Raw genomic sequence first — 11,820 nt, 5'->3', positions numbered from 1 at the left:
GCCAGTGGGCTGGGGAGGGGGCTGCCGCGGCCCCGTAGCACCCCGTGCTGCCAGGCTCGTCCCCCACGGCTGCTGCGCTGGGGCTGGCGGAGCTGCGGGGAGAGAGGGAGACCCTGGGAGAGCTGAGCAGAAACCACCCTGCGGGGAGCAGCCCTGGACCCTGAGCCAGACCCTAAAACCCCCTGGACTTCCCTCTGATCCTGCAGGACATTTTGGGGGGGGTCCCATGAGCACAGGAGGTGACCTTGGGGGCTCTCTGCGATTCTCGGGGTGCTCATGTCATCCCATCCTGGCACGTGCAGGATGTGGGGGGCACCGTGGGGCCCTCTGCCTCCCCGTGCCAACACTTCTGCATCCGGCAGAGATGGTGGGGAGCTCTGCCACGCCGCCGAGGTGGGCTCTGGCAGAGCCCGCTTGGCCGGCACAGAGCAAGTGAGTGTGCAGGATGCGGCCGGGCCATGCCGTGCCCCGAGCCGTGCCGTGCCCCAAGCTGTGGGATGAGTCAAGCGGGCAGCAGGGCTGTGCCGAGTCAGCGAATGCAGCAAACAAACAAGCACAAAAAGCAACAGGGAACCTGCTCTGCGGGGGAAAAGGGCCGGAGCGGGACCAGGGCTGGGGCTGGGGCAGCTGTGGGGTTTGCAGGAGGAGGTGGGGACCTGAGCAGCATCTTCCCGTGACCCTTCCCTATTGCTGCCCGGCGAAGGCGGGATGGCACCGTTCAACCTCTGCGGCCCCATCGGCACAAGAAAACGAGCTGCATTAATCGCCCGGCGCTTGCACCCTGATCCAAGCTGGTACCCAGTACTCAACTCCCATGCCCTTGTGTTCGGTGCTGCAGGGTGGGCGTCACGGTGGTCCCCAGGGCGCAGGGCAGGGGACAGGGACACCCGCGCCGCCTTGGCTGGGGGGGATGCCGGCAGAGGCGTCACCGTGCCGCGGCTGCGTCCCTGCCCCAGAAGGGTTTTATTGCTGGGTTTGGGTTTGTGAAGCAGCTGACGCAGCAGGTGCCGGGGAGGGAGCCGGAAGCGCACCGGCATCTCAGCATCCCCCAATTAGGAGCTGTTGGGTGTCACCGCCCGGCTACGGGGACAGCAGCAGGGACAGGGCTTTGGGCTCAGCCTGAGGACAGGCTGAGCTTGGGGTGTCCCGGCTGGGGACAGGGACACCTCCCTGCACAGCACCCAGGGCTGGTTTCCCCAAGGGATACCTCAGGAGAGGGACTCATCCTGCACCACCTGGGGCTGGGCTCCCTCCAATGGCTGCAGGTTGGGCTTTACCAGTCCCCAGTCGGGGAGACTGGGGGGGGAGGCAGAAAAGTGCCTGGTGCAGGCAGCTGCCTGCCCCTTCTGCCAGCCCGCCATGCGCCCTCCGCGTCTTGCTCTCCCCGGCCCGGCAGGTCTTTCCAGTACAGATAGGAAGAGTTTGTGTCATTTTCCAGGAGGTGGTGAGCCCTCGTCTGGGACAGCCAGCACCGCTTGAGGCTGGGACCAGCCTGGGCAGGGTCGCACATCTGCATGGGCAAAGCCACAGCCGCATTGGCAAAATGACAGCTGGATCCCCAGGGCCACAGCTGGATCCCCAGGGCCACAGCTGGATCCCCAGGGTCATGGCAACCGCCAGTGGAAGAGGGACGGGTGCACTCGGCAGTGCAGAAGAAAAGCCGCTTAAATGCGCTGGGGACAAGACGGGTGTCAGAGCAAACGGCCAAGGGCAGGGTCAGGCTGGAGGGACCCCCAGCGCCCCGAGCCGGGGGTTCTGCGGTGGCACATGGGGACCCCCACGCCAGGGAGGCTCCTGCCAGGGGTGGCGGTGCCAGGCCAGTGCGGTTTGCAGAGGGACGTGGCCCCTCTCTGCCCCGCAATACTGCCGTCCCGCCGGAGCCGCTGGCACCTGGTTGCACCCAGGGTTGCTTCAGCGCTGGTTTCTCAAGCGCTTGCTGGCAGTGCCCAGCCCCACCGTGCCCGTGGCCCCAGGGTGGCACCGGGACAGGGACGCCAGCTCCGCACAGCACCGGGGTGCTGGGGGCAGGCAGGAGCTGCTGACTTAGCATCACGGCTGCCTCTCACCCAGATTTCCAAAGATCTCCAGGTCTTTCCCATCCCACCCCTGCAGCTGGATCCGGCACCTGGTGCCACCCTGGGCTGCCCGGTGCCCCACCGGCCCTGGGAAAGGAGCTCACCCCGGATTCCTGCTCTGCTCCAGCACCCCATTTTTTACTAAAATACTTCCTACTGCAGCAGTGGGTCAAGGACACAAGGACATGAGGACATGAGGACACAAGAATAAGACCCTGCAGCCTCCCGGCTGCTCCTGCCAGCCACCCCTGCCCGCCAGGACATGCCGCGCTGGATCCCAGCGGTATTCCCACACCGGGACACCCGGTGCGGGTGATTAAACCCCCCTCACCAAGCCAAGCCAACCCGCTCGGCTTGTTTGCTGCTTCCCTTCATCCCAAAGGGTCTCCCAGCACCCAGCCCAGGTCTCCCAGCACCCAAGTGAAAAGCCAAGGTGCCGTTTAATATTCAGAAGAGACAGAGGGGCCAAGGGCAGCGGCTGCGGCTGCCTTTAAGCCAGTGACCACGGATTAAGCCGAGCCTCCAACCACATCGGGCTGAGCCCCGTTGCCGCGGGGTGAGAGCGGACCTGCCGCCTTCAGGAAAATCAAGGATTTGGTTTGGGTGGCTGCTGCGCAGGCTGGGGTTCATGACGAGGGCAGGGGAACCGCCGTCTCCCCTCGCTGCCCCCGCCTCCCCCTTCCCAGCCGTGTGGTGGGCAGCCCTGCGGGGAGGAGGGGGACAGGGGTGTCGGGGAGCCCCACTGTCCCCCCAGACTGGGTCGTGAGGCCACCAGAGATGGAGGAGCCCCAGCTCACTCCGGTGGCTCTGGGGATGCACTTTGGTGGCAGGAGCAGAGTTACGACCCCAGCAGCCCCCCCAAATTCGGGGACTGAAGGTAAGCCCCCACCTCTCAGCCCTGTCCCCCCTCCCTGGCCAGTGCTGATCCCAGGAGAGCAGAGACCCATCCCAGCACCCACCAAGCTGGGGCACGGGTCCAAGCACTGGGCAGCCCCCATGGGTGGCAGCTGGGACGGGAGCACCAGTGCCCTCCAGCTCCCAGCACCGTGAAGCCTCCCTCACCGCCAGCACCCACGCAAGCCGGGCCGGCCCGGGCGGCACCCTGAGCCTGGGGGCCTGCACCCCACAACCCCACGTACCTACCGGCCGAGGGTCCCACCGTGCCGGCTGGGTGCTGAGCGGGGTGCCGTGCCGAGCAGGGCTGGGGGTGCTGCTCCCTGCACGCCACGGCTGGGCGGACCGGCGGAGTCACCCGCCCGAGCACCCAGCCCTTGCTGAGCACCCAGCCCTGAGCACCCAGCCCTGGCGCAGCAGAGGTTTGGCATTCCTCAGGTGCTGACAGCCGGGGAGCCGGTCAGGCTGGTTCCCCAGCACCCAGCTCCTCCGTTTCCTCCGACTCAGCAGTGCCGGGAGGGAGCCCGGCCGGCCTGGGTGACTCTGAGCCCCCTGGACCCCTGCCTGGCCACCCCCTCCCCACCACCCATCTCGGTGAGGGTGAGCGTAACCCCGGAGGGGATCTCAGTGACCAGCTTTGTCACCGCACCTCCAGCCAGCCGAGGCACTGCGTCGGCCGCGCTCGGCTGGGCAATGGGGCTGGAGGGGTCCAACACACTGCGGTGAGGGGCTGGGGGTCCCCGGAGCTGTGATTGCACCTGGATTAATTGGCTACGTGGGGTCCTACATGGAGCCCCCAACACTGCAGCACGTTCCCAGGAGGCTCCCAATGCTGGGAGGTCTCCCAGGTCTTGGAGAGCTGGGGGTCTCGAGGGGCTTTGTGCTGGCTTGGGGATGGAGCGGGGGGTCACAGTAGCCCAGGGCCACTACAGGAGACCTGACCCCGGGGCGCAGGGCCCTTTCCGGGCAGGGCTCAGAGTGACAACAGCAAAGCCAGCACCCGCCCTGTATCCTCGCCCTGCCCTCCCGCTCCACCCCAGCACCCGCGGGTGCCCCGCCATGGTGCCAGCCTCACCCCGGGGCAACCACTCCCGGCTGCCGGCCCAGCCCCGGAGCCTCCTAGGCCACTGCCAGCCCGGTGCAAGTGGCCACAGTTCAGCTCCGGTTAGGGTGCCCGGGGCCACCCAGCTCTGGGTGCCACCGCTCACACACCAGAGAAGCCGAGGCACAGCGGAGCTCCCGCCACACCTGGTCAGCAGCGCTGGGGTCCGGCGGGGATGTGGAGCTCACGGCTCGGCCATCCTCCGCCCGCCGCCGCACTGGCTTTACCCGTCCTGGAGAAGTGCCGGGTCACGGCAGGGGCTGGAGCGAGTTGGCCGGACTCTGCCCCGTCCCTCCCCGCCGCAGCCGGCAGGACACGGTTGTGAAAGCCCCGGGAGGAGCTGTGCACCCCTGAGGACACCCCTGGGGTCTGTGTCCCCAACCCCACCTGGGGAAGGGTCTCTGAAGACCCCCTGTGCTGGTCCCCATTGGGGGATCAGCCTGTTGACCCCCAGAACCAGGGGAGCGGGGGGCTCCGGGGAGCCCTGCCGGCCCCCAGCCCGCAGAGCCGCAGCGGCAGGGCACCGAGCCGTGCTGCCTGCTGCCACTGCAGGAACCAGCTCCGGCCCCCACACCCCATGCCCTCCCAAGGGACACCGGTGGTGATGTCCTGGGGACCCCAGGGACCCTCTCCCTGGGGAGCTGCACCGGGTTGGGGCCGGGCCCTGCCGAGGGCGGGTGAGCTGCAGAGGCAGAAATGTTTATTGAATAAAATCACGGGAGGGATGCCACTCGCCGGCCCCAACCTTGGCAGCAGGCGAGGACAGCCAGGGCTGTCGTGTCCTTTGGGCGTCAGCGAGATGCTCGGGGTGCTGGCAGGATGCAGGGATGGGTGCTCTGGGGTTGTAGCAGCACCCAGAGGTACTGGAGATGGAGGTAACCCCCCCCTTCCATGGCACCCCAGACAGAGCCCCGGAAGGGTTCAGCGGCGGCACCAAGCAATGATGGACATGATGGGCATGATGGACAGAGCCGTGTCCCCGTGGCACCACGGTGGTGGCACACTGGGAGCTCGGGGGGGCACCTGAGATTGGGGGGAGGCTGAGAAATTAAAGCTTTTTCTGTGGAAAGGGGGGGTTGTTGCACCCCGGGTGCAGTAACGCTGCAGGGTGGGGGCACGGCCATGGCCTGGGACGGGGGGCTCACCGGGAGGGTGCCCTCCCCGAGGGCTTTGGGGACAGGGGGCTGCTCGGCGCTTTGAGGGGATCCTCCTCCATCCTTGTTCCCGAGGCTGGGGCAGTGCTGATGGAGCTGGGGGTTGCAGTGGATGATGGCGGTGGCTCCCCCTGGCCCTGAGGGTCTGGAGCTGGTGGGCAGCCTCTGCCTGCGCAGCCCCCCGGGCCGTCCCGGCTCAGACAGGCTCTGCCTGGGGACACCATGACGGGTCCCCATGTCCACCCCTGCCCACCCGGGCAGCCCCTTCCCCACCTCCCCCAGCACGAAGCCCTGCAGCAGCGCCTTAGCTTGGCTGGGCTGGCACCCTCCTTCCTCCTCATCCTCCTCCTCCTCCAGTCAGCCGACATCCAGGCTGGAGCACCCACCGGCCAGGGCAAGGCAGCTGCGGGGGGCCAGGGGGTGGGCACCAGCGCTGGTGCAGGCGCCAGTGGAGCTGGAGGTGGATGTGCTGGGAGAAGCGGCTGTGGCACTGGTGGCACTGGAAGGGCTTCTCGCCCGAGTGCAGCCGCAGGTGGGTCTTCAGGTTGCTGCTGCTGCTGAAACGCTTGTAGCATGTCTGCAGGGATGAGGGGACGGGGGGGCTCAGGGTGGGTGCTGCACCCCGGTTTGGGACCCTTCACCCGCCCTCCTGGCACCCAGTGGGCACCTACCGGGCACTGGTGGGGCTTCTCGCCGGTGTGCACCAGCCGGTGCTTCTGCAGGTGTGCCAGCTGCCTGAAGCGCTTCTTGCAGATGGGGCACTGGAAGGGCCGCTCGCCGCTGTGCACCCTCAGGTGGACCTGCCGGGGGGGCACAGGGCTACAAGGGGGGGCACCTGGGGAGCCCAGGAGTTCGGGCTGCCCCAGCCGCCCCTTCCTGGGAGTGTCCCGCAGCCCCAGGGCACGGCTGGAGCGCAGGGGGGTATATCCACAGCCCATCTCAGAGCTCTTCATGCCGATGGGCGCTTTGCTGGGGGGGGGAAACTGAGGCACGAGGAGAGGCCCACAACCTGCCTGCACAGCTGGGACGAGCCAGCGCTGTCCCTCGTCCCCAGCGTGGGCTGACGCTAGGGAAGCAGGAGGGGTGTGCTGCCAGGCTGGGGTGGGGGGGAGAGACCGAGCGTGGAGCACCCAAGTACCTTGAGGTTGGAGAGCTGCCCAAAGCTCTTGGCGCAGATGTTGCACTCGTACTTGCTCCTGATAACGTCCTTCCCCAACCGGTACGGCCCGGTGCCATCAGGCAGCTTGGCCACGCCGTGGCTGGGCATCTCCGGCTGCGGGGCAGAGCGGGGCATCTCCCCCCGTGACGGTGGGCACCCCCCTGCCCCGCAGCCGGGGACGGGGAAAGGCCCTTGGAGGAGAGGGAGAAATCCCACCGGTGGTTTCAGCAGCCCCGGAGCGCCCTGTGCGGGCGGCAGGAGGGTTCCGTACAGCCCCGGCCAGGGCGGCAGATGGAAGAGGGCACCGCCGCAGCTCTGTGAAGGTGACACCAGGGTCCCCATGCCACCCAGGCGGGTGGGGGGCGGCGTGGGCTGCGGGGCCGGCAGGAGCGGGGGACAGCCGCAGAGCGGGAGGCACAGCTGGGGCAGGAGGAGGGGGCACAGGGTGCCCAGGTGGACCCTCAGCTCCCTGGGCAGTGTGGGGGGCGGTCGGGCCCCCGCTGGCACCGGCTCTGCTTGGCTGAAGAGCTCCTTCCTCCAGCCCTCTGTGCTTCTATGCAGCTCTTCAGCCTCGGCTCTCGTCTCCTCCTCCTCCTCCTCCATGCTGCTGGTGGGGATCTCTTCGGTGCAGAGCGGCCACGCTGGCGAAGGGGACGTGTCCAGCCCCACGGCGGTCCCGCAGCTGGTGGCCCTGGTGGCATCGGGGTCTGCGGGCAGAGGAGCAGCCGAGGAGTCAGTGGGGAGCCTGGGGGGGTACAGGGGGGGTTTGGGGACCAGGGGCTGGCGGGGGGGAACCCAACCCAGGCAGGAGCCACGCTGTGTCTGCAGGACAGGCAGAAGCACGTGCTGCCAGGCTTGTGGGGCCAGGGGTGCAGGCAGCTGGGGGGGGGGGGGGCTCTGCTGCTCGGGGGGGTCTGCCGAGCCCTCGGCCCTGGGCAGGAGCCCTTCGGGGGCAGCCGGCAGCTTGGCCCCAGCCCGGTGGGGGCCCGGCCACATCCTCGGGACGGGAGGGAAGAGGCAGAGGAGGGCAGGGAGGAAGAGCAGGGGGAGGAAGGAACGCGGGAGGGTCCGAGCAGAGACCACTATCCCCTTCCCGGCCGCATCCTCACGGAGCCAGGGGGCCGCGGTGGTGGGTGCCGGGTGGGTGCCGGGTGGGTGCCGGGTGGGTGCCGGGTGGGCCCCGGGGAGCTCGGGGCGGGCGGCAGCGGGAGCAGCCGTGGAGGCGGCGGGGGCCGAGCGGGAGGGCGGGGGCGGCGGGGCCCGGGTACACGCAGCACATCCGGGCGCCGCGATGGGGGCCGGGGGGTGGCGGGGGTCCCCTCCGGCCAGGGGACCTGCGGGGGGGGAACATGAGCAGAGTTACGGGGCCGGACCCTCTGGACATCAGCTCTCTGCACAGGGGGGTGGGTTCAAACCCCAGCCCTGCAGCTCGGCGGTGGTTTTGCAGGGCCCCCCCCGTCCCCCCCGACCTGCAGAGCAGGTTCTTTAGCTGTCACCATCTTCCCACTGCCCCACTGTGGTCGTGCCTCAGTTTCCCCCACTGCAGTGGTATGTGGGGAGGGCTGAGCTGTCCCCAGGGCTGCAGTGGGGAGGTCGGGGTGTCCCTGCGGGTGCTTGGAGGTGAGGGGGAGGTTGTGGGGTGACAGAGGACCACGGCGGTGGCAGCACGGTTGGTACTCACCCGCCAGGAGGGCTAACCTTTGGATGTCCCCTTCGGTGTGGATGTCCCCAAGTGGTGACCGGACCTGTGTGTCCTGCAGGATACACTCGCTGCTCCCCATGGCCAGTCTGGGGGGGCACTGGCCAATGTTCAGAAGGGACTGAGGGGTGCTGTGTTGCCTCCTCACCCCATCCCACACCCCCAGACCTGTCAGGCTGAACCCTGCAGCAGGGTGAGGCTGGGGAGCAGGGCAGGACCCCATCCTGGTGGTTCCACTCTGAGGGAGTGCTTGGGGCTGCATGGAGCCCAGCCACATCCCAGTACCCTGGGGACAACGCTGGCACCCAGCCCCAGTGCCCTAGGGATGGTGCTGGCACCCAGCCGTGGCACCCCAGTATTGACCTCAACCCCAGGCATGAAAAGCCATCGCTGGGGGAAAAAAAATGACATTTACATAGTGCTGCCCAAACCCAGGGCCGGGCAGGGAGCAGAGCCAGGGCTGGGGCACATCCAGGCAGGGCAGTGCCCTCGGCTCAGCCCCACTCCCCCAGCCATTGGAAGGCAAACAGGCATTTTTTCCCCCCCCTTTAGCTCATTTTTTGGGGTAACTAAACCCAAAGCTGTCAAGCCTAAAGACCAGGTTCGTGGCATGGGCTGGGGAAGCCAAAGCCCAGCGAGCAAAGCCTGGCATCGCCATGTCCTGGCACCAAAAAGCTCTGTCCCCCCTCCCCGCAGCCGATGCTGCACCCTGTAAAATGGCAAACAACGGCGATGGCAACCCCGAGCTGGAGCGATGGGAGCTGGGATCTCCAGGGGAGGAGGAGGAAAAAGCAGTGCCAAGAGGGATGCCCACACGTGGGGACGTCCCTGCAGGATTTGGCAGTGTAGTGGCACCTACCTGCTCCGCTCTGGTGCTGTGGCCGCTGATGAGCCCCGGCCGCCACCATGTTACGGCTCAGCGGCTGCCAGGAGTGCGAACAGGAAACCTCGGGGTTCTGGGGCCTGTGCTAAATTTGGAGAGGCGAGGTAAAGCCTCTTTGCGGGGAGGAAGAGGAGGAGGTGAGACCGGGTTGTGTCTAATAGACGCAGCCCCACAGCCAGGGACTCGGTTCCCTCGCCAGGGCACGGCCTGGCACCGGCAGCCACCCCCAGTGACGCTGCGATGGGGTCCCCCCAGGGCACAAAATCCCCAGGAAAGCAGAGGGATGTCACCGTGTGTCCCCCCGGTGCTGAGGGCACTGGGGGCACTGGGAGCTGTGCAGGATGGGGGCGCAGCAGGGCCCCAAGCCCCGCACAGTCGGGCTTTCCTGCCCCGGCCGGGGGTGGCAGAGGTGCCACCGCAGCCCACCACAGGGACAGCGGGACCTCGGCCACCTGCCAGATGGAGCCACCGGCCCCAGCTGCACGGGGAGCCTGAAAGAAAGTGTCAGGAGCAGCAGCAGCTTCGGCTGGGGCTGGCCGACAGCCTGAGACCACATGAATGGCTCCCCTTAAACAGAGTGTTAACTCTGAAACCTACTGGTGGCTAACAACAGTCACTGCTTTGAAGAGAAGCACTCGGTGAGTGCACACAGCAGCTCCCGGCTGCGATGGCAGCCCCAGGTGGGGACCCTGACCCACGGGGGCTGCTCTGCTCCTGTGGCAGTGGGGAGGGGACGAGTTCCACACCCACTCCAGCACCTCACTGGGGAAGATCAGAAAAAGCCAATTTCTCCTTCTCTGACAGGTTTCACCGGAGCCTCCAGCGCCCTTCACAGGGAACGTAGTGGCTTGGGAAACCACGTGCAAAACCCAACCAGGTGGGAGGTGGCAGGGGAAGGGTTTTGGGGCAGAAACCTCCTTTCGCACTGGTTTGCTTCAGGAGGAAAGTTTCCCGTGTGGGGTCCCACAGCCGCAGCCCTTCCCTGGGGAAGGGGAATGCCGGCAGCTCCTGCCCGGCTGCCCCAGGGCCGCAGCCCTGCTCCTGCGGTGGTACCAGTGGGTACCAGTGAGTACCAGTTGAGTCCCCTTGGGAACAGCCCCAGAGACAGAGGGGACACGGAGGGGTCCCCAGCGGCCCTGGGGAGCCCAAGGGTGGCTGACCACCCATGCGGGGCCCGGCTGCCCGTCCTTGTGGTCCCGGCACAGGAGCAGGATCCAGTGCCTGCATCCCTCCAGCGCCGTGGGCTCCTGTGAGGGGCAGCGATGGGGAGGTCCCGGGAGAAGTGGGGATGGCTGCAATGCGTGTGTGTGTGTGTGTGTGTAAGCATGTGCAAGCATGTGTACGTGCCAAACCAGCCAAGCCAGCTGGCTGTGGCTCTGCGGGAAGTGGGAGCTCCCTGCCGCGTCCCCCAGCACCACCGGGGCTGGCTGGGGAGGATTTAGTCAGTGCCGGGGAGGGTCCTCCCCAGGGCAAACCAGTTCCCCAGGCACTGGGGGAACTGGAGGGACACTGGGGCAAGCCCAGGCCTTGAGTCACTATGTGCAAAGGGAGGGACGAGGTACGGGGCAGGCTGCGGGGACAGGGACCGGCTCAGCCGTAGCACCCAGGGAGGAGACACGGGGTTGGGGGGAGCACTCGGGCAGGGGGGCCTGTAGAGGGGTCCCCGCTGTCACCCTCCCTCCTGGGAGAGGGAAATGGAAAGGTGACAGCGAGAAAGGGAAGGGAAAAGAAAAGTAAGAGGAAGTTGAGAGAGAGGTCGAGACATGAGACCAAAATAGTGCCAGGTCGGCGGCGGGGGCAAGGCAGGGCTGGGACAGGGACGTGTGTCCTGGGACCCCAGAGCACCCCAGTGCCCCGGGGGAGAGCCGGGGGCTGCAGAGCCTGGAGGGGATGGCAGGGTGCTGGGGGGGGTGACAGGGTGCCCACGGTGGAGATGGCAGGGTGCTGGGGGGACGATGGGGTGCCCAAGGGGCAGCTTTGCGGGTCTTGGGGTGCGTTATGAGCACCCAGGCGATGGTTAGCAGCCCACCAGCAGGGAAGGAGCGAGGAGGAAGGGGAGTGCCGGGTGCTGGGGATGGGGAGGTTGAGACAACAAGTCCTCAGGGACCGCAGCGAGGTGTCACCACTTCCTCCCTGCCAGCACTTCAAAAAGACAGTGGGCACCACCATCATCCCTGCCTGCACCCTGAACTAACAGCACCCACTCGGTGCTGCTCGGCACCTAAGCATCTCCCCCTCCAAAATTTCACACCTTCCCTTCCTGCCCGCGATGGCTCGAGATAAGCGTTTGTGGCGGCAGCAGCTCACCAGCACACAGCCAGACCTGAGAACTGACCTGCTCATGCTATGTGTGACTGCACAACCCCCTCATATCCCCCACTCCCCCCCCCACCCCGCTTTGACCCCTGCAGCGCCCAGGGATGTTGCTGGCATCCTGACAGCAGCATCCAGTATCAGTCCCTGGACCATCCATGGAGCCGGGATACCTGGCAGCATAGGGTGCTGGTGGCATCCCCGTGCCCAGGGGTTGGGGCAGGGGGTCCCCGAACCCCGCTCCCCGTGCACCCCCTTGGCCTGTGGTTGCTCTCAGCGGGGGCGGCAGCTGGTGCTTTTCGGAAACAGCCCCCAGCCCTTCACAGCTCTTTCTCGCTTTGCTCAAGTTGGGTTTTCCTGGAAGGGCCCGAGAGCTTAAAGTAACCTGGGGTGTTGATAAGAAACGGCTTCGGGTCTGGCCGCCCAGCTGGCACCCGGCGGGGAGAGCGGGGGCTTGCCGAGGTGCACTGAGTGCATCGGGTCTCTGCAGCAGCACATAGAGACAGGGATGCTCTGACACCACCTGCCCAGGAGAGGCCTT

General features: G+C 67.1%; 1 protein-coding gene across 1 annotated transcript; it reads right to left on the bottom strand.

The window, feature by feature from the left end:
* Window positions 1-4,992: 4,992 nt before the first annotated feature.
* ZNF683 (zinc finger protein 683) lies at window positions 4,993-8,976 on the bottom strand. Its single transcript, XM_054802751.1, has 7 exons — window positions 8,943-8,976; window positions 8,066-8,259; window positions 6,364-7,091; window positions 5,897-6,025; window positions 5,612-5,802; window positions 5,217-5,436; window positions 4,993-5,094 (listed from the first exon to the last, which is right to left on the bottom strand). Exons 2-7 carry the CDS (start codon window positions 8,163-8,165, stop codon window positions 4,993-4,995), a joined length of 1,470 nt encoding a protein of 489 aa, XP_054658726.1. The 5' UTR covers window positions 8,166-8,259; window positions 8,943-8,976.
* Window positions 8,977-11,820: the final 2,844 nt, after the last annotated feature.

This window comes from Grus americana, chromosome 23, assembly GCF_028858705.1.
Source record: "Grus americana isolate bGruAme1 chromosome 23, bGruAme1.mat, whole genome shotgun sequence".
Taxonomy (NCBI): domain Eukaryota; kingdom Metazoa; phylum Chordata; class Aves; order Gruiformes; family Gruidae; genus Grus; species Grus americana.
This window is presented reverse-complemented; position numbering and strand designations above follow the sequence as displayed.